The 22,484-nt window shown below is 42.1% G+C and overlaps 1 protein-coding gene across 1 annotated transcript; it reads right to left on the bottom strand.

Moving 5' to 3' along the window:
• Nucleotides 1-336: 336 nt before the first annotated feature.
• hob (hobbit) lies at nt 337-21,294 on the bottom strand. Its single transcript, XM_065230314.1, has 6 exons — nt 21,081-21,294; nt 20,817-20,940; nt 19,267-20,580; nt 2,900-8,167; nt 2,735-2,836; nt 337-914 (listed from the first exon to the last, which is right to left on the bottom strand). Exons 1-6 carry the CDS (start codon nt 21,137-21,139, stop codon nt 864-866), a joined length of 6,918 nt encoding a protein of 2,305 aa, XP_065086386.1. The 5' UTR covers nt 21,140-21,294; the 3' UTR covers nt 337-863.
• Between the last annotated feature and the right edge of the window lie 1,190 nt (nt 21,295-22,484).

Raw genomic sequence — 22,484 nt, 5'->3', positions numbered from 1 at the left:
ACAGCGAAGAGATCGCAGGAGGATCAATGATTTTCAGCGCTTTGTTATTGTCGAGGATATGGTTGCCAGTAAACATATTTTGTCGGAAGTTTTGACAGTTTGACCGACACAAAGAGCACCCGGAAACAAATTCCGACACACAAAAACACACGTGAAACACAATACGCACAGACACAAGGTGACAGAGTGACTTACCCCCTGGTGTAGAGTGAACACCCCTTGTAATACCCCTAAACAAACCGAAGGCTTTCGAATACGTCTCAGCGAACAGAGTAGGCGGTGCGTCGGCAACATTGATTGAATATTTAAAATGCTTCTTCATTGCCATTTCTTTTTTTGAGATAAACTATATTAGGTAGTTATGACGACGAGGTTTGTATAAATAACAACAAATAAAAGAGCAGTTCGATAGTTTAACAACATTGAAGAGACAGGATTACGAACTAAAAGCTACATGTATGTGTATTGCCCAGTACTAGTAGGATCGAGAAATGCAATCCAGAACCAAAAATGGCTGAAATCGTCTGGGGGGGTAATACTCTTCAATTTTTAAACTTTAAGATACTATAATATCTGTGACGTCATCGGGCTATTGCCTGCCGTTTTTTTTAGGTTTCTTAATTTTTCGTCAATAGAAAATATGTGACCATTTATTTTTTGGTTTCCTTCTGCCTCTTCTGCGTTGGGACTAGCTTGGCGACGGATAAATATAAATCTCCCTTATTCCGAAAAAAAAATTGCGGTTCTTTTAGAATCGACCATTTGATTATGTCCATTAATGATGGTGGTAAAATTTAGTTTGTTTTCCTAGCGAAATTTGTAAAATACTTTTACGACACTATTACTTACTTGAGGGCGCCGGTCTACGGTTTGGAGAACTTGAACACCCCTCTCCGAAGGCTTTTGTTCTCCGGCTGAAAGTAGAGAACGATGGGTGGAAATGGTTAGCGAGTTTCTTACTGGTTAAAATGTACAGAAAGGACACATTGATTATAGAACCACTCATAAACAGACGTAACTCTTTCTCCTCAATCGTCGTACACGCATTTAACGTTCAATTTAAATATTATTAGTTGCGCGAATCCCTCACAACAGCGCTGGCATCGGATCACTTTGACGTTTCTACTCGGCAGATGAATCTGACTCATATTAGAGTACAGTTCACTCTAATTCGCAAAAGCGTACGCCCACTCTAATATGAGTAAATGTCACTCATATATGAGTAAATGTTACTCAAATCACCGACACGGCCAATGAGATCGACCCAATTTTTAGTTTACTTTAGTCATAAATCACATAAAGTGCAGGAATTCAGCGATGAGTAAATTTGCTTCATGCTTTTCCAGGAAAAAAATCCCGAATATGAAAAAAGTAAAGATTGGATTCACTCAGTCTATTGGTATTGGTACTACAGTACTTGTTCGCTAACTGGACTAAAAGCGAAGCCCAGTTAGCGAATTCCACTCGCTAACTGGGCTGACTTGACAAACGTCAATAAACACTGAGGGGAGCTTCAATGGATTGTTCGATCGACGTTAACAAAAATTCATGTGCATTGAATTGATACCGTGTAAAGTTTGTCATTGTTATTTTCACAGCATTCAATCTAGCTAGTTTAGAAAGGCTTAATGCTTTAGCTCATAACGCTTTCAAGTCGTGATTTCAGTGTGAAATGAAAATTATTTCAAATTTATTTTATGACCAATTATGACAACTAAATGTCAAACTAAATGTGACGTCCATTTTTGACGAATAACTGCTTAACGTTAACGTTAACGTTAAAGTTAACGAACGCCCAGTTAAAAAGCAGCCCAGTTAAAGATCGCCCAGTTAAAGATCGCCCAGTAAGCGAACAAGTACTGTACTCCTAGACTGAGTAAAATTTTCGTCAATTTTTCTCATTTTCCGACAGATTTTTGAGGTTTTCCACAGAGACAAATTTACAAGGCGAATAAGAACGACCCAAATTTGAGTTTAGTTCACTCATAATCGCCAAAAGTACGGGAACTCAGCGATGAGTAAAATTTGTCTCATGGTTTCCTGTGGAAAACCTAAAAAATCTGCCGGAAAATGAGGTCTTTAAGTAACATGGGAAAAATCTGGTACGCCATTTCAATTCTATTCAGCAGCTCTTGAACCGCCTTGTAGAGGGCCTTATCAAATTGTATGCCTCCGTGCACACCCTTATTGATGGAACTGTCGACATTCTTTCGTAAGTCGGTTGAAAACCCTTCGCGAAGAACGGTGGCAATTTCTCTCGCCGTTTTTCAGAACGGAGTAGCTTTTTCGAGCTGGTTGGATTAGCTCTTGCGTCAATACGCGATTGTCGTCTATAACCAATACCAGACAAGCAATAAATGCAACTACCTACCTGGTGCCACTATCCTGACTCTACTTCTGCCACCTTGAAGCCAATTTCCCTAGCACAGCCATCAAAATCAATGTCATAATGAATCAAAATTCTGTGACTGTGATCCACAGATTTCCTCATTCAATACACCCTGTAAGCGAAAGCGAAGCAAATTGTACAGCAAAAGCAACGGAAACGGACTACGAAACGAAACATCCAATCCACCAACAGTACCTTATTCCGAGCTCTCTACAGAATCGGAAGGCGGGAGAGAAGAATATAAAGATTGTTTTGTTTGACGAAAGAAGAAATGCAAAAGTTGAAGCTTTCTAGATGAAAAACTGTAGAACTTTTTAGTTTTTAATTTTTCAATAAAATACTCACCGCATGACGATTGCCGAACAGCATCTTCGCCTTGTCCTCCTCCTGCGGCGACGGTTGCTCGTCCACCAGCGCCTTCTTCAGCTTCAGCTTCTGCTTGATCGCCTGTTGAAAAAAAAAAGACTTGAAACTATTTCGAACTGCGTTTCAGCCGCTGCCAGTCCTTACCTGCGACAGCAGCACCCTCCGACTGTCGGACTTCATCGCCAGCAGCAGATCCAGCCAGGTCCACGTTACATTGTGATACTCCAGCGTCGGAATCAGCAGCGATAGGTCCGTAATGTCTTCGATGTTCTTCTCCTTGTTACCCTTGTAGCTAACCCTAACAGGCACCTCCGGTATTTTAATGTAGATGAACAGCTTGTTCTTCTCCGCCCGTTCCTTCATCTTCTCCACGTCGTCCTGGATCTTGACGTAGAAGTTACTATCCTTCGAACTCTTCTTCCCCTTGGAACTGCTGGCGGCCTTCTTGGAGCTCGCCTTCGTCGACACCGAAGATGCCGAGCTGGAACTGGCTCCATCCTCCAGTTCATCATTCCCTTCCGTTTCCAACGCATCCCGATCCGGGAAACAGAACTTCAGCATGGTGTTATAGAACTTCTTGGAGATGGCAATCGTAATAGGAACTACATTGATTTCGAAGTGCTCCTTCACGGATATTCCTCCGACCGGAGGTTTCTCCCGGCAGAACACCCGAAGCACCCGCTTATGATCCACGGGCATATCGCGTTGGATCTCCGTCGGACACAGAACCTCTTTATAGTTGTCCCGAGGGATCAGGTTGTTGATCCGGATGTAGCCTAACTCGAGCAGGTGATCCACGGAGTCATCGCTTTTGGAGTTTTTGGTATAGAGGAAATTGCTGAGGATCAAGTCGGCGATTCCAATCTGACCATCGGCTTCCGTTAGCCTCCACTGGGCATGTTTGAAGCAGATTTCGTTCGCCCGGACGATCGTCAGAGGTTTATCCTTCCGGATGGTGGCCAAGCGATTCGATGCCGACAACTGCGTTTCATTGTAGCACGAGAGCATCATGTCCAGTTCGTCACTTTTGTTCGACAGCATCTCCTTGTACTCACGGATCATCTTCTGCACTTCTTCGTACTCGATCCTCAACTCGTCGTTGTCTCCCTCCTCCAACCGTGCTTTGGTAATGAAGTGGATGTCCTTCTCCAGACATCGAATCTTCGACATTAAGCCTCGAATCTCCGTTTGCATATGCTGAATGGGACGTTTCTGATCCTCGCTGCTATACAGTTGCAGCTGGAACCGCATCCTGGCCAACCGCTCGGAAGCTTCCTTTCGCTGTGGTTCCACGTGCAGAAGTAGATTGTTAACTATGTCCAGGATCATGGCGTACTGGAGAGAATTCGTACACACATCCAAATCGTGATGCATCAGCGTGAACGCATCTACCGGTTCGTCCTGGTTCTCCCAAGGACTCATACTTTCCTCAACCGGTGGCGCCGGCACTTCACTAATCGTCCCCGGATCAATGCTAGTCTCGCCATAGCTGACGTAGAAGAACTCACACTTACACCTGGAAACGATTCGTTGTAACTGAATTGGGCACTTTCCGCCGCAGAAGCTCTCTCCGGTAGCCCCCACAGTTTCCGAAACGACTCCTCCCACGCTCTGTCCGCTTCCCACCAGGTGCGGCAAATCCGGAAACTCATTTATCACAGTTGCACCCTTATCCTTCTCCTGGATGTTATCCACCGTTAACCACATAATCTCCGCCATCTCCCGGGTGTCCCCGTCTTCGGCACTCACCGTAGCATAGTACTGCATACACTCCAACGATCCCACCCAAGTCGTCTTGGAAACGATCGTGTGATCTCTCCAAATAGGCCGATGAACCCGCTGCAAGATCTCCGCTTTGGCCGCACTTAAAATCACATATCCCGAGGTTTCGCATCCCTTCAGCAATACCTGCGAGTTCACCAGCGAAATGAACCAATTGTAGTGTAGAACACCTCCATCTTGACAGGCCTGCAGCCCCTTCAACTGCTGCTGCCTGGTCTGCGCCGATAGGTCATCGCTAAACACCACCGATTTGTGATCCGCCTCCGAGATCAACTGCTGCAGCATCACCAAACCATCCGAAGTCTCCTGCCGTTTGCCGTGGATATGTCCCTGACTACCACGGCTACCTCCATCCGAATGATGCTGCGACGAACTTCCCTTATCCTGACTGTTACGCGATTTCAACGGAGTATTGTTCCCCTCCTTCCGGAAGCACTTCAACGCCTCCGTCGACAGGTTGTTCTTCAACCGCTGACTCTTCATGAAGGAATCGAACAAGGCAAACGCCACGTCCCGATTATCTTTGGTCCAGGCTCCCTTCAGGTCGTACACCACCAGCTTATGCGTGGGCGTATCCTTCTCCCGCTCGTTCCCATTGGCCAACAGAGCCTCCCGGCCATACGAAACCTTAGCGACACTCAAGAAATAATACCTATAAAGGTCTCCATTCGAGTTTGAAAGACTCTCCGAACTTCCATCCGACCTATCGCTGATTGTGGTCGTTCTCAGCCAAATCTCCGCATCATTCAACTCACAGTTCATGTACATGATGGCCCAATCCGCCCGAGGTCGGTGGATCAACCCATCATCGATCGGGGACAGGGTCAAGGTATGCTCCGAACTCAGAGTGATCCTTCCTCCGTTCAACTGGAATCCTCTATTCAAAGCATGGGACATCCAGTAGAAAATTTGGAACTTGTGTAGACTCATCTGCAGATTCGCCCGCCGGTAGTGACGACTCAGTTGCTTCTTCCGTGGCCGAACATTGTTGAACACCAGTCCTCGGCGCGTTGGACGTGTCACACCCGACAGGATCAACTTGAGGCTTTCGAACCATCGGAGAGTGCTCCCGTAGAGGACCAGGTTCGGAATATCCGCATCGGATACGTTCTGCTTGATCTCGAACGATATCCAGATGTTAAGGTTCTGCGAGCGGAAGGCTCGGAACGAGTCGTGAACTTGGTTGCTGGAGTACTCCGGGAGTTTGTCCGGAGCACACGGGATGACGGCGTGATGATCGTTTGGATTCGCCAGGCAGATCCAGTTGAGTTTGAAGATCAATTTGAGGTTGGGGAGGTGAAGTAGACGACAATCGTCGTAGCGGGAGGCAGTTCTTACGAAGACGTTCAGATCTCCTTTGAACATGATCTTGGCGTTGGTGTAAACGATTCCGCAGTTGTTCCAGGTGAGTTCCATTTCCTCGGTCGTGTTGTAAGGATCCAACGAAGCATGAAGCAAGATGGTAAACTGTTTGGCGATGATCGTTAGGCGTCCATGCATAAGCAATCGCATTTTGTCCCAGAAGGGTAGAGGAGGACTGGGATCTCTGGACGCAGCGGAGATCTTCTCCATCATAAGATTGCACTGGGCCATAACCGGCTCCCAGCAGGGTCCGAACGCGTAGGCTAGAACATCCAGCTCCCAGTCGAAGTCGTGATAGAACTTGATCGAGGTCATACTCCGCTGAATTGTGTGAGTACCGAAGGGATCTCCCACCTCAATATCAACGTCTCGTTTAGCTCTTCTCGGTGGTACCATCTCTGCTCCAGCCAAATGTCCAAACAGATGCATAGCCTTCACGTGGAACATCGGTTGCGGATAGTCCCGAAGCATAAACTTCCATTCCGTACAACTGACATTGACTGCTCGACACCAAAGCGTCACGAATTCTATACCTTCCTCAGGCCATGGACTCTCCGCATCAATATCCCTAATCATCCGGATGGCATTATCCGCCCCGTGCACAGATGGATCCGCCATGGCCATAATCTCCAAATCCGTCATGATCCACGCGATCAATCTCGTCCGGGGAGGTCCCGTCTCCGCCAGTTTCTTCGATCGCTGGATGTAGATCTCCGAATTTTTCTTGATCAAATTTGCGTTCAACTCCTCCAGTGTCCCCGCTGGCAGGATCAACCTCTCCGAGCACAGCTGCGCAATTTTCTGATCAAACAACTCCTTCCGCTTGACACTTTCATTATACTCATCCAACAGCAAAACGTAGTTATCCCTCAACTTAACCTCAAACGGATCGTCACTCATCTCCATCAAAAACTCCTTGATCTGTATAAGCATATCACTCGGAAGCGGCGAATCCTGCGTGAACGGTTTCTTCTTGTACCCATGAATCACCTTCAGCCACTTGTAGATCGACACAAACTCATTCACAATCGCCCCGTAGAAGTCATGATCATACGGGAAGATAATCCTCACCACTCCGATCGAGGTCAGCCAAACCTTGTTGCTCCCCAACCGGAAGTTCTCGTAATGCTTCCTCTCCGCCCGCAGCACGTCCATCTCCGGCAACTGCTGGCTGTCCACGTCCTTAAACGTAAAGATATGTTGATCGTCGATCTTGATAAAAATATTCTCAAATGATATAAACCACCGCTCCTTGCGACTGACGTACAGATTCTCGCTGAAGATCTGCATCGAATGGCGTTCACTGATTTTGATTGCAAACTCCGCACTTCCTTCCGCGTACACATCCAAAATCCACGATCGCTTCTCACCGGAAGTACTCTTCGGGGGTTCCTCCATCGGCAACTCCAACGGAGGCTGAGCCATCTCCTTCGTCTTCAATGCCGCCTTCAGTTCCTTAATCTCCCCAAACAGCGTCACAATATGCATGTGCAGGTTCGCATTCCACATGGCTCCCGTATCCTCCAGGAAGTGGATCGCCAACTTCGGATACCTCGGATGTTCCGTATGTTCAACCCGAATAACCTTGAAATTGGCAAACATGTTCTGCATCTCGGCAGCAGCAAAATCGGACCCACTGATGTTCTTGAAATCTAGCACCTCCATGTGGAACTGATCCAACTTGACCACGTTGATCGCCGGAGTCTTTGCCAGGGACAACTCGTTCAAGTTAGCCAATAAACAAGTCTCGTACTTGTTGAAGAAAAAGCTGGTGACGTCCGTTACCTTCGCGCTGATCAGCAAACCGGGCTTCGGTCGCTTCGAAGGTGAACCGTCCACCACCTCCGACAGGCCATCCATCGAAGCGAAGTAGATCGAACTCCTTCTCGAGAGCTGCGTCGATCGGTACTGCTCCAGGCACTGCTTAGCTTGCACCAAATAATCCGCCAAACCCGGGCTGTACTCCGTCCGGAAGGTGTGGATTGTGAAGTCCAGCTTCGTGGCATCCGCATAGCTGCTCAACTTGATCAGACTTACTCCTACGTAGAACGGACTACCGCGGATGTGGCTCTTCTTGAGGCTCTGGCCGAAATCCTTGTGTGATGCATTGCTACTGAGGGACCACCAGAGCGATTCGATGAGCAGCTCCGCACTCCAGTGGCGCTTCTGGAGGACCAGGTTCAGCAGACGGTTGTCGTAGGCACTGCTGCGGCTTTCGGCAAACTGGTCCAGCAGCAGCTTGGTATGGTTGCAGCAGATTGAGGAGACCTGTGGGGGATGGAGTTCGAGATTAATGTGATGATTATTTAGAATGTCCCTGGGAGTTGTTTTTTTTTAATTCTGGAACTAGACTCGGAATCCTTCCAAAACTTCCATTATTTACGCCTGAAAATGCACCCTGGAATTGTCATAAAATTCCACATTCCAAGAAATTCGCTGACATCTTGCCATGGATTAACCTGAAATTCCATCCCAAATGTCCTTCAAATTGTCCCGGAATTACTCAGGAGTTCCACCTATAATTGCGCCTGGATTTTTTTGGATACTCGGCTCGAAATTTCCCAATTATTTTACAAGGAATTACCCTGAATTTCCACCAGAGATTTCCCTGAAACTCTACCGAAAATTTTCTAGGAATTCTGTCCGAAATTTCAGAATTAATTTTCCTAAAGTTCCATCGATTCGATCCGCCCGATTTTCGATAAAATGTCACATGGATGTTCGCCTAAAATTTATGCTGGGATTCGTCTAAAATGCTACCAGAAATTTCATCAAAATTCCGGCTTGAATATTCCTAAAAATCCAGTTGAAAATTCCATGATGTACCAGACGGGCTTTACAAGAAATTCCAAGAGGAATTTGTTTCAAATCCTTGATAGACGTTCACGGAAATTTCAGACGGAATATCCAGAAAAAATTAAAAATCTGGAAGCGGCTGAAATTTCCGTAAAATTTCACGTTTAATTTCCCTTAAATTCCGTTTGAATTTCAATGATGTGAATTTTCACTTGAAATGTTCCTGATTTTTCATCAGGAATTTCCATAAAAGCGACTGATTGGATTTTCCACCAAAACTTCTCTTAAATTCAAACTGCAATTTTGGACCAGAAATTTTCCTCAAATTCCACCAAGATTTTTTTAATCCTACCTGCAAATTTATATGTAATTCAGCATACCATAAAATTCAGATGAGCTTCAGACAGAATCTCAGAAAAATTTCCAGACAAAACATTCTTTGAATTTAGCTGATTTTCCGCCTATGATATCCTTGAAATCCTGCCTTAAAATTTTACCCAACTTTCTTTGAAATATTTCCCAGAATTTTCCAAAAGTTTCACCAGAATTTACCATAAATTTCGACTGGTATTCTGTTAAAAATTTCAATGTTTTTCACAATATGAGTTTCAGACAGATTTTCAGGTGAACTTCAGACGGAATTTGCGAAATTTTCAGAATTCAAAATATGCTTAAAATCACGCTAACTTTGCATGGAATTTCTCTAAAATTTCATATGAAGTTTTCTTTAAATTTTCCTAAAGTTCTACTTGGAATTTCCCTGCAACTTTCGCCTAAAAATTCATCAAAATTCCAACATCAAGCATCCATCAATACAATTTCTTTTGGAGTTCACCTTTAATTTCTCATGGAATAGCCAGACAAAATTAAGATTCATAAAGCTCCTACAGTTTACCTCAAATTCCACATGAAATTAACATAAAATATCACCTGAAATTTTCCTGAACTTCCATCTGGAATTTTCTAGATGAATTTCAATGTAATTCCGCTCCAGAATTGCGCCTGAGAATTCTTTTGCAAATTTGCCAAGGAATTTTCCTGAAAGTTCAACCTGAATGTTTCTTAAAGACCACCTGAAATTTTCCAGAAATTCCAGCTCCAAATTTGCCACAAATGCCACCTGAAATTTTCCATTAATTAAACCGAAAAATTCCCTGGAATTCCGGACAGAATTTCCCTGCAATTTATCCCATTCCACCTAAAACTATCTTTAAAATTTCCATACATTTATCTGCAGTTCTAATTTTGTTGGAATTTGCTAATTATCTTGACAGAGATTTTTCTGAAGAATGTCTTTGAAATTGCTCCCGAAATTTTACCAGGGATTTCAAACAAATACTACCAGAATTTTCCTGAAGTTCTACCTAAAACGTCTTTATAATTACGTATGCGATTTTTCGCAGGAAATTTCCCTGAAATTCACCCAAGAGGATTTACTTAAGGATTCTTCCTAACATTTCTTAATAATTCAGCATATTCCAAGCAGATTTTCAGTTGAACTTAAGATTAAATTTCAGGAAAATTCCAAGTTCAGTCAAAATTCAGAATCTGCCTGAAATTTCTCTAATATTTTGATTGGAAATTCTCGTAAAATTTTCCCAGAATCATCATAAAGTTCGAAATGGAATTTCCCGTATCTTTCCCATAATAATGCATCAAAATTCCAATGTCAATGAAATTACTCTTGGAATGCTCAGTTGACTTCAATTGGAACTTATCTAAAATTTTACCTGTAATCTCCAAACAAAATCAGGATTCAGGAACCACCTAGAATTTACCTCAAATTCCATCTTAAATTAACATTAAAAATGTCACCTGAAACTTCCCTGAAATTCCATCTGGAACTATCCTGAAGAATGTCTATATGATTCTATTCCAGAATTGCCCTGAGAATTATCCTGCAAATTTGCCAAGAAATTTTCCTATTCCAAAAATTCCAAAATCCAGGTTTTTTAACAAAGCATCCATCAATAAAAGGAACCTCATATTCAACCTGAAAATAATATAGCTATGATGTCACCTCAAATATCCCTTAAAGTCCATCTGGAATTTTTCTGATGAATTCCGCTCCAGAAATGCCTGAAAATTCTTTTGCAAATTTTCCAAGGAATTTTCCTGAAAGTTCAACCTGAATGTTTCTTCAAACCCGCTGAAATTTCCCAGAAATTCCAGCTCCAAATTTGTCACAAATTCCTCCTGAAACTTTTCATTAATTCAACCCGAAAATAACCTCTAATTCAAGAAAGAATTTCCTTGAAATTTATTCCGGACATTCTCTGTCATTTCATGAGAGATTTCCCTGAAATTCCACCAAAAAATAATAGCTTTAAAATTTCCCGAAATTTATCAGCAGTTCCACTCCAAATTTACATGAAATTGCACCTATTAATCTTGCCTAATTTTTTTCTGAAGAATATCCTTGAAATTTCATCTGAAATTTCATCCGGATTTTCCAAATAAAATTTAACTGTCTTGGGGATTTCGGCTCCAGTCTTCTAAAGCAATAAATTCTCCAAGACAGACCCTGCTATACACCAGTCGCGAGCGCGCTCAAATATTTGTAAACTTTCTCTTTAATTACATCTGTCTATATGATTCTACTCCAGAATTGCCCTGAGAATTATCCTGCAAATTCACCAGGGAATTTTCCAATTCCAAAAAATTCCAAAATTCAGATTTTTTTTTAACAAAGCATCCAACAATAAAAGGAACCTCATAGTCAACCTGAAATTAATATATCTTTAATGTCACCTGAAATATATCTGAAAGTCCATCTGGAATTTTTCTGATGAATTCCGCTCCAGTAATGTCTGAAAATTCTTCTGCAAATTCACCAAGGAATTTTCCTGAAAGTTTCTTCAAACCCGCTGGAATTTCCCAGAAATTCCAGCTCCAAATTTATCCTGAAATTTTCCAATAATTCAACCCGAAAATAACCTCTAATTCCAGAAAGAATTTCCTTGAAATTTATTCCGGACATTCGCTGTCATTTCATCAGAGATTTCCCTGAAATTACACCAAAAAATAATAGTTTTAAATTTTCCAGAAATTTACCAGCAGTTCCACTTCAAATTTACATGAAATTTAACCTGTTAATCTTGATGAAATTTCCAACTTATCTTGCCTATTTTTTTTTTCTGAAGATGAAATGTCACCTGAAATTTTATCCGGAATTTCCAAATAACATTTAACTGTCTTGGGGATTTTCGGCTCCAGTCTTCTAAAGCAACAAATTCTCCAAGACAGACCGTGCTATACACCAGTCGCGAGAGCTCAAATACTTTCTCTTTAATTACATCTGCGATTGGCCTACAATTTCCCTGATATTCCATCAAGAGGTAGTTCTCTAGGATTCTACCTAAAATTTCTAAGTAATTTAGCATAGAACAAGGTGGATTTACAGGTGAACTGCAGACGGAATTTCTGTGAATTCCCAGATTCCCAGATTATCTTTGAATTTCCCTGAAGTTCTGCCTGAAATTTCCCGCGACTTTTGACGGATATTCCACCAAAATTATGTCTTGAAAACTTCGCCTAGGAACTTCCTCTGAAATTTCCAAGGCGGAATGTTTCACCTTCAATTTCCCTCTGATTTCACCTGAAATTTCCCTGGAATTCTATCTAAATTGCATGATAATTCAGCATACAAATTCCGGGCATATTTTCAGGTGAACATCAGATGGAATTTTCAGGGACATTTCAGGCAGAATCAGAAATCAACATCCGACTAGAATTTCCCTAAAATTTTGCCTGTAATTTCCCTCACATTTCACCAGAAATTTTCTTTAAATTTTCTTAATGTGCCATTTGATATTACCCGCAGCTTTCGACTAAAAAATTATCGAAATTCATATTGCAAAGCTTCAATCTATAAAATTTCGCCTGAAATTTCATTGAAGAGTTTTCATGAAAATTGACCTAGAATTTCCATTCAATGACACTTGTAATTTTCATTCAATTATTTAAAATCCACCTGAAATTTACCGCAACTATTGCCTCCCCCTGAAATTCTACCTGGAATCTGGTTAAAGTTTTCTAATTATTCGTGGAATTTCCTCTTGAAATGTACCTTTAACTTCACCAGAAATATTTCTCTGGAATTCTACATGAAATTTCAATGAATTTCTCGGAAGAATTTGCATGTAATTCCACTCCAGAATTGTCCTGATACTTCTCCTAAAAAAAATCTCCAATAAATTTTCCGGAAAGTTTAGTCGGAATGTTTTTTTAAAGTTCATCCGAAATGGCTCTAATGTTGGCCTATGGATCTAAGATTGGGCCCATCGCTAATAAACTGCTATTTATCAATTTTATCTAGATGAACGTGTCATTGGGACGGTACTAATGGATACTTTTGGTCGCTATTGAAAATTTAGTCGATCGCTGAATTTATGGTTGGGCTCAAATTAGGGGTATTTAGGCCGACATTACATCCATTTCCCCTATATAAATAATTTCCTAGAAATTCTACTTCGTCCAAAATTCACCTTAAAATTTCTTGAATTTCTCTAAAAGTTCGCTTGACATTTACATTAAATTTCACGTTCTATTCTGGAATTTCCCACTAATCTTACCAGGAATTTTTCTAAAGAATTTCCACAAAATTTCACCTGTCCATCTATAAAATTCCATTCGCAATTTTCCTTTACATTTACCTGGATTTTTTTTTCAAATTTCGCCTGAAATTTCCCTGAAGAATTTCAATGTCACCTGTAATTTATCTTTGATTCTGGCTGATATTTTTCTCAAGGCCTGCTCGAAAATACCCTAAAATTCAACCCAGAATTTCCCTTTAAATCCGTCTGGAATTTCTTTTCCATACCGCCCGGAATTTCTCTTTAATTCTACCTGCATTTTCTCATGAATTGTTTGAATTCCGGCAGAAATTTTAAAATTTCTTCAAAGAAGTGTCATGAAATTTTACCAGGAATTTTTCCCTTCAATGCCGCCTGTAATTTCCCTTTAATTCTACCTAAAATTCCCTTTGAATTCTTTAAATCTACCTGAAATGTCCCGTAACTATCGCCTCCCCTGAAAATCTACCAAGAATCGGGTTATACTTTTCCAGAACTTCTTTGTGCAATTTTCCTTTGAAATTGACGTTTAATTTCGCCTGAAATTTCTCTGTAATTCGATATCAAATCTCAATGAAAATTTCGCCTGAAATTTCTCGGAAGAATTTACATGTAATTCTACTTCATAGTTGCTCTGAGAAATCTCCCAAAAAAATCAAAGAAATTTTCCTGAAACTTCAGTTGGAATGGTTTTTCGAAGTCCACCCGAAATTTCACAGAAAATCCATACATAATTTGTTTGAAATTCCACCCAGAATTCCTCTGAAGATCACACCAGAAATTTAGAGTTTCACTTGACATTTACATAAAATTTCACCATCTAATCTTGCTGGAATTTCTCACTTATCTCGCTAGGAATTTTTCTAAAAAATTTCCACGAAATTTCCCCAAATTTTTCCCAGAATTTCTCTCAAATTTCACCCAAAATTTTTCATTAAAATTTCAATATCAATGTTGCCATATATAAAATTCCACTCGCAATTCCCCTTTAATTTCACCTGGAACTTTTTCAAATTTCGCATGGAATTTCCCTGAAGTATTTCAATGCCACCTATGATTTCTCAGAATAAAAAAACCCTAAATAAATACCGCCTGCAATTTCTCTTGAATTGTTTAAATTCTGCCTGAAATTTCCCGGAAAATTTCCTGAACTTCGATGAATTTCCCCGTACAATTTTCCAAGAGAACCATCTGGAATTTTCCTTTAATGTGACTGATTTTTTTTCAGGAATTCTATCTGAAATTTCTATGCAATTCAGCATACAAATTTCAGGCCATTTTTAGGTGTATTTCAGGCAGAATATTCGGGGAAATTTCAGGCGGAATTAGAACTTAGGATCCGCCTAAAATTTAACTAAAATTTTAACTGGAATTTGGGTTCTTTAAATTCAGCGTGAAATTTCTTGCCACTTTTGCAGGAAATTTATCCAGAGTGGCCACAGAATTTTTATTTTGAAATTCCCGGTTTTTTTCCCGGTTTTCCCGGTTAAAACATTAATATTTTCCCGGTTTGCCTCAAACAAAATAAAATGAAAATAACTAAGCAAGTTTTCGAAAATTTTCATCCATAAAAACAGAAAACCAAACTCATAGCTGAATCCAGATGAAGATACAAAAATAATAAGAAAATATGTTTATGTTCCATACAAAATGGTCGAATCAGTTTATATTTAAAAAGAAACCTTAATATTACACTTTACTTGCTCAGCTCTTTTAGTTTAACGTCCAAAGCAGCAGCCTCTTTCTCTGCGTCTGCCAAAAGTTTAGCCTTTTTCATTTCCAGCTCTTTTATTGCTTTGTCCGCTTCCCTCTTTCGGCTAGCTTCTTTCTCGCTTGCAATCCCCTCAGCTCGCTTTGCATCCAAAAATTCCTGGTACCAACCTCGAGCGTTTCGACAGTACTGAATAAGCTGCTTGTCCACTTGAATGTTGGTCACATCTCTAGCCGCTAAAATCCCATCATTTACAGTGCGTTGTGCTACCAGGCTTTCCTCGGATTGATTTACCACCAGGCACTCCTTGTTGACGGAAAATCCGCGCTCCTGGGCTGCATTTCCGTGAGATATTATCAATATCTTCTTGACAAACGATGCCAAATTCGGAAGCTGTTTTCCAGAATCAGCAATTGCCTTCAACCAGAAATGATCGACCCGTGTCTCCTGTCTGCGATATCCTGAAGCAATTAACTTGAAGAAGGCCATCGTGCAAATTTGCGAATATTCATCCTTCACCTTGTCCGCAACAGCTCCAGCCAAATGATCTTTCTCCACCATATGTTCCAAACAAAACTCAAGTCGTTTCTTGGCTACATCTGGGGAGTTTGAAATGACAGATGGACTTAAACAAGAAACATACCTTGTTAGAGCATATCGAAGTGGCGAACGATCGAGGAGTTTCGTCAAAAATGCAACATAATAGTTTTTGCAGTCGTTGCGAAACACCAAGAGTTGTTGTTCAGACATCAGAAGGTTGTCCTGATTTAAGTCAATCTCCGTTAGCGCTTTAGGTTTCTTTTTAAGGCGGTCTGGCTTCACCACTCTCTGCATGTCATTTTGAACTAGGTTTGTTAGTTCATCGTACAAAAAGGGAGCAAGTGGTGCATCACCCTGAAATTCTTTCAAAAATAATTCCACATTTGCCGCTGCAGCTACAAAAAAGCTCAATTTAGGTCCAAAGAGCTGATCCGATACCGCTTGGGACACCACTGAAAACGCGTTGGAGCTGTAAACCGCCTTAAAGCTTCTCCTGAAATCGGGATGACTTTCTTTTCGTTTTGACTCTTGTTGAAACTTACTGCCTTCACATATGTTCGCAGATGAGAAAGCATATCTAGAGCTCGTTCTGCTACTCGCTGGTTTTCCACCCACCTGACTCCGCAAAATTTGAGCGGCAATATGGTGCTACCAGTAACTGCTATAAAGTCAGCACGTCTTAGGGGAACATCTTTTACCAGGTAGTACAACGACATCAGAAACTGATCGATCTTCCTGTCCGTTTTCTGCATACCGCTCTTGAACGAATTATGCACTACATGAAGACCGCAACTGCCAATGCTGAGTAGACTGAAGGAACTGCTCTCACGCATCTCTTGCAATTCGGAGGACAGATCGTTAAGGAGTCGCCAGTTCACGTTGGGGCCATCCATAGACACCTGAATAACTTTTTTCAACAGTCCGGGATATGATTCGAAACACTTCTTGATCCCACTCATCAAGTCAATCGCTCGTGTCGATGCGATGATAGGAAAGCTGAGCCTACATATCTTGTCTGTACTTCCTGCTTGTCTTCATCCCAAAAATGAATGCTTACATCAAGTTGCTGCCGTTGTGCAATTTTGTTCAGTGTTTCCAAGGACGACCTCGGAGCAACTTTCAACTTTGGTCAGTAAGATCTTCTTGAAGTAAGGTGCCAGACCGTGTGTGATGAAATAACCAAATTTGGTGCGGCTCATCTCCATCTTCGAAGCAATTTGGCTGTCAGGAAACATCTTCTGGAACAGAGAAAACACTGGTACCTGCACTACGGTATGAACCATGGGTGGCCACAGTTTCAAGTGCCCACAAAATTTCAGCGGACGTCACCGAATCGTTTAAAAAATACTTTTTCATGACAGCCTGATTGGCGCCTACTGCCACTTCAGATGATGTTGAAGCATTTGTCTGAATTGGATCGACCAAGGTAGTTGTACTCACCTTGGGATCGACAGTCAAACTTGAAGTTGAAGATATGATTTTATCATTTGTTGAACGATCTGAAATTTGAGATAGAAGATCAGTATTCAATTCATAGAATTCTTGTATTAAAGTCTCAGCGCATGATGAACTTGATTCGATAGCAACCAAAACAATAATCGAAGCTTCGTTGCAAGTTTCAGTGCATTGTGGTATACGCAAGCGTGTTATTTCGGAGCTTACCGTTCGTTCCAAATAAGCTGCTGATCGGCAAATTTGAGCGACGTGCTGCAGCCTGATGCTGATGGCCTTTGCTTTTTTCATGACTCCCAAAGGCCACCCTTCCCATCGTATCAATTTTGAATGATTTATTGCACCAGGTGCATCGAGCAGCAGTCGGTACTTTGGGATCCGGCGCGCTCCATGGATAATCCTTCTCATACCTCGTCGAATATTTTGTAATCATGGTTATTTGCTCCAACTTTCTCAAATTTCACTACTCTTATTTGATAGTTTTACACTTATAAACACAGATGGAAAACGCGTCTCACTTTTTTCAATGCAAATGCGGTTTTGAACAGGCCAATGCTCGCGAAATGAATGAAAAAAACACGAAGCTTTTTCATTGACGAAGGTTGATAGCTCGTCGTCGGGTCGGTACGTTTCAGAACATACCAATACATGCGAAGAGCCGAACGTGAGGTGAACGAAAAAGCTTTTAAAAGAGAATGTCGAACGAACCCGATCGTCCAACTTTGCTGAATCTTTTTCAGACGCTTGATCGCCGTCGAAAAAAAAAGCTTTAAGCCGCTTAATGTCGTTCGTTTTTGTTCTGGAGTAACAGCAGATCTGTACTACCGTACACCCAAATTTTTCAGGGTGTAGCTGTTTGGTGCATGTTTGTTTATAAACGAATGATGCTGAGCTGTCAATAGCTCGCACCTGTTGGCGCTCAGTGTTAGATACACCTCGAAAACGGAATCGGTGTAAGAGAATAAAAGCTGCCATCGCCAGTCAACATCAAGGTGGGACTGATTAGCATTTTCGAATTATATTGAGCAAGTTGGACTGAGACTTGTGCATATGCAATTAAATTAAAATAAAATATATAATTTGATTTTTCCCGGTTTTGTTTCGGAATTCCCGGTTTTCCCGGTCCATTTCAAATTCCCGGCTTTTTCCCGGTTCTGTGGCCACCCTGTTTATCAGATATGATATCCTTATAAATTCTGCCTGAAACATTCGCCTAACAATTTTAGGAACTTTCTTGAAATTCTCCGTAAAATTTGTCAGCAGAACCACCTGGAATTTCTCTAAACTTTCTCCCAGAATTTTCCGGAAGGTCCACCTGGAATTTTCCTTTCATTTCTCCTGAAATATCTCTGGAATGCTTCGTCAAATTTCTGCGTAATTCAGAATGGAAATATCAGGCATATTTTCAGGTGAATTTCAGAAGGAATTTCCACCTAAAACTTTCATCGAATTTCGCAGAAGTTCCGCTTGAAATTTCCCGAAACTTTCACCTAATTCTTCGTAATTTCAAATTCTGTTTAGAATTTACCACTAATTTCGCCTGAAACTTTTCTCAAATTTCGCCGGGAATTCCCCTGAAATTCTGCATAGAACATATTTCAGAGGGTCCCTTCAATTTAATACTGCCTGGAGTTTTATTTCGATTCCGCCTACAATTTATCTTGAAATCTTTCAATTCCGTATGAAATAAAACGCAGAAATTTTAGTCAAACTCCGTGCTGAATTTTTGGACAGAATTCTGGAGTAATTTTGGGAATTTTTTTTTAGGAAATATCAGGCGAAATTTCTCAAAATTTCATTTGGAATTAGAGGGAAATTCCAGCCATAATTTAAGGAAATCTTCGCTTAGAATTTCCCTCAAATTCCACTCGAAATTTTCCCCTTTTTTTTTTGTTTTTAATCACTAGATGACCTTAATGACTTCCAGTCGGGGATCGTTCTTTGGAGCATCGTTCATTACGTTTTTAATATAGAAAGCTAACGTTAAGTCCAATTAAATTTTCAGTTAATCCATATTCAAATAGATCGATCAATGCTAGTATTCTCCCGATCAAACTTCAAATAGTCGCACCGTGTTTCCACTGAACAATCACTAGGGTGCACCTTCAATCTGAATTCTGTATTTTGATCGGGAGAATAATACCATTGATCTATCTATTTTAACATAGATGAACTCAAAATTCAATTGAACTTAACTTCAGCCGTCTGCATTAAAAAGTAATGAACGATGCTCCAAAGAGCGATCCACCCCTGGTTCCAGCAAAGGCATTAAATGCACAACAAACAGCACTCACCTCCTGCGGTCCGAATTTGAACACCGAAGTCACGTTCCACAGCTCCGCGCAGCCGGTAATGACCACTCGTTTCAAAAACTCCTCCCACACACCACCTGCCCCTCCTCCCATTCCTGCTGCACCGTTCCTGGCTGCCCCGCTGCCACCCATCCCCGTTGCCAGCTTCAAACTCTTCGGGTTCATCTGCCTGGCCATCCGTTCGCTGGAGAAGAAATTCTTACTGATCCACCCGTAGATCTCCTTGTGGTGGTAGATCATCCGGAACGAGGCCAACTTTGAGTACACGTTGATGAGGTCCTTCTCCAGCTTGGCGTCCACGCTGAACTGCTCCAGGTAGAGCAGCTTCTCCTGCATGGTATCGATTTCCAGCTGCTGCAGTTGCGTTCCCACGTAGAACATCGGCATCCGGAACTCGTCCGTCGCGTTCCGGCTGTTGAATTTCCCGTTGATGGTGAAAGTTTGCAACGTGACAGCAAAGTCGTTGGAGCTGTTCTCCCGCACTGCCGATATGGTCGTATTTTCGATGTTAATTGCAAAGTTCTTCGGGATGATGGGTGCAATTCTGAGGTAGGTTTCGCTTCCTGTTGGTTCTTCGCCCTCGAAGGTGGGGATCTGATCCAGGTTGATGCTGTTCTGGCGGAGGAACATCTGGTGACGACGCTTCTGACTTTGAGCGTCTTTGATAAATTCGTAAAGGCCTCCGTGGAGCACCACTTTGGTATTGGTCATGGATAGTTGCAGTTTTTCCAGCGAAATTGGACCGTGCGCCACCAGGACGCTGTCCAAGGCAATACCGAAGCTAAGTTCCCCGAGACAGGCCTGCGAGTCTCCCAGGCGTGGTTTGTCCAGCTTCTTGGTTGCCTGACAGTGCCGAAGAATCTTGGCCTGGGCATCGCAGAGAGCGGCAGAAACGAGCATCGTTTTGGTGTTGTGGACAAGGCTTCCGTCCAGATGGAGCTCCTTGGCGGTAGCATGCAGCAACCATCCCGGATCGTGATCGCTGTTCAACAGCGCAATCGACACGTTGTTAATGTGCACGGCCATGAACTGGGCAAACTTGATGATCATCGGATGGACCTTCTTCTCGCGGAAGTCCAGAATTTTGCGTTCGCCGGATCGAACACCGAGGAACGGATCCGGTTCGCCATTTTGCTGCTGTTGCGACGACTGACTAGATGAGGTCGGATACTGCTGTTGCTGCTGCTGGCGCCGATTGATGTCCTTATTGATCCGGATGTCGCGGATGTTGATCGACAGCAGTTTGGTGACTTCAGAGTTGAAGAAACTGCTGCGTATACAGATTTCATCGATTTGCTAAAAATAAAACAATGCCTTAGTTAAGTCTCGCGATAAACAACAACACGAATGATGGCTCGATTTCGGTGATTAGATAAAAATCAGACACGCTATGATTCATACATTTCCTCCACGTCACGGAGTCGCCGAGGCTAATGCCACTGCGTTGATTGGATTCTAAATTTAGACCAACTTGGAGTATTAATTATGTAACCGCACGTACGTGAGTCCTTATTCTTCCCCATTTAACTTACCACCGAGAAGCCACTCTTGCAAACGTTCACATCCCGCAGTGAAAACGGTAAACTTATCCGACCGAAGCGAATTTTGATGTTGAACTTTCGCTTCAAGATGTAGCCGATGCATTGCGGTAGCAGCCTGCAATAAAAATTCGCTTGTAGGCATTATCGCTCAATAAACCTATTAATTTGTTATCGAATCGCAACGGTGCTGCTGACCCCTTTCGGGAACACCTTCCGAAGGGTCTCTTACGGTATCAGTACGAAGAAAGCACTTACCAAGTGATGGCCAGATAAATCAGGACGATTAGCACCACAAACCAGAAGAGCGTAATCATGATTCAAACATTTTCCAATTACCACACCGAGCGCTAGGATGTACTACTTTCCACTATCCGGAACGGGAATAATGATAATTTATAGCGATTTTTAATGATTTTTCTTCACTCCTTTGCCAATGTCAAGCAACGGAACCGTCAGCAGTGCGAGGTGAATGAAAAATCAACAACAGATCATCACTTGACACTTCCCTCCGTTTGACTGATCAAATCGGGGAAAAAAACAGCAAAAGGAGAGAAACGTAGAGAAACAAACACCAAAAAGAAGGAATGAAAAAAACATAAACAACATCACCATTGGACGAAATGGCATTCATCGAAGGTTTGGTAATGCGTATTCGGCATCTCTTTCTATTCTGTGTGCTGCGTAGAGTATTACTGGTGTGACGTCATCGGCCAATAGGATGAAAAAGGCAACCAGCAGCACACGGTCAGGCCTAATCTTTATAACAAACGAGCCACCATCTGAACCCGAGAAGGGGAAAGCCGGCTTTCCCCTACTGCGAGCATTTGCCCAGTGCGAAAAATATGCGTTGGAATCTCAAGCCATATTCATTCATAAGGGCCAATTTCGCATCATGATGAAACGGAGAAAAATGAGTTAGAAATTTCAATGGAGCTTTTTTTCAATAATTGATAGAGCTGGAATAAGGGCGTAACAGCTTTTGTAAACAATTACTTTCTAGATGATTTCTCGAAACTCAAGGCACGTTCACGCAAACCAACATAACCAATGGGAAGGGGAAGTTGTCCCCTATCAGATGGTGACGTTGATTTGAGTGAGCGAGCCTTGGCTTTCTAGAGATCATCGAGAGAAGTCATTGTTTACAAAAACTGTTTCGCCCTAGCTCTATCTAGAATTATAAATTCAGTTTAGTGACGATTTCGGTCCATCAATGGCTTTTAGATAATGCGATTCAAGTTTTTTTTTTTTTGAACGGCACCGGTGGTGTAGTGGTAAGCGTGATTACCTCTCACACCAGCAGGCCTGGGTTCAATCCCAGTCAGCGCCGCCGGGATGTTCTGAGGCATAACATCTCTGATCACGCCTTCCTTCGGATGGGAAGTAAAGCCGTTGGTCCCCGGTTCATGAGTTGATGGGTCGATAGGTAGGGTCCAGGTGTGGGAGCTGCCTTCCTGGCACGTCGGTAGCATTGGTGCTTAGCACGGAAAACAAGATCGACGGAAAAAAACAAACCAAAGAAAAAAAAAGGTTTTTTTTTTCATAGGCCTTTTTGACGTTTAATCATCTTTCTCTATCTAGCACACATGGATGAATGGACGGTTTGTTTTCCCACTAATCTGTTTCCCTCTTGTTCGCACTCGTTCGCTTTAAATGGTACAG

This window comes from Ochlerotatus camptorhynchus, unplaced genomic scaffold (assembly GCF_037179485.1).
Source record: "Ochlerotatus camptorhynchus isolate MF236.1 unplaced genomic scaffold, CSIRO-AGI_Acam_v1.1 ptg000330l, whole genome shotgun sequence".
NCBI lineage: Eukaryota > Metazoa > Arthropoda > Insecta > Diptera > Culicidae > Ochlerotatus > Ochlerotatus camptorhynchus.
This window is presented reverse-complemented; position numbering and strand designations above follow the sequence as displayed.

Excerpts from the sequence above, each read along its gene's own strand:
- hob (XM_065230314.1), bottom strand. The coding sequence starts at position 21,139 with ATGATTACGCTCTTCTGGTTTGTGGTGCTAATCGTCCTGATTTATCTG. Across the intron at positions 20,581-20,816 it reads GCAAGAGTGGCTTCTCGGTG|CAAATCGATGAAATCTGTAT; the intron begins GTAAGTTAAATG and ends TTTTATTTTTAG. Across the intron at positions 915-2,734 it reads TGTTCGGCAATCGTCATGCG|CCGGAGAACAAAAGCCTTCG; the intron begins GTGAGTATTTTA and ends CTCTACTTTCAG.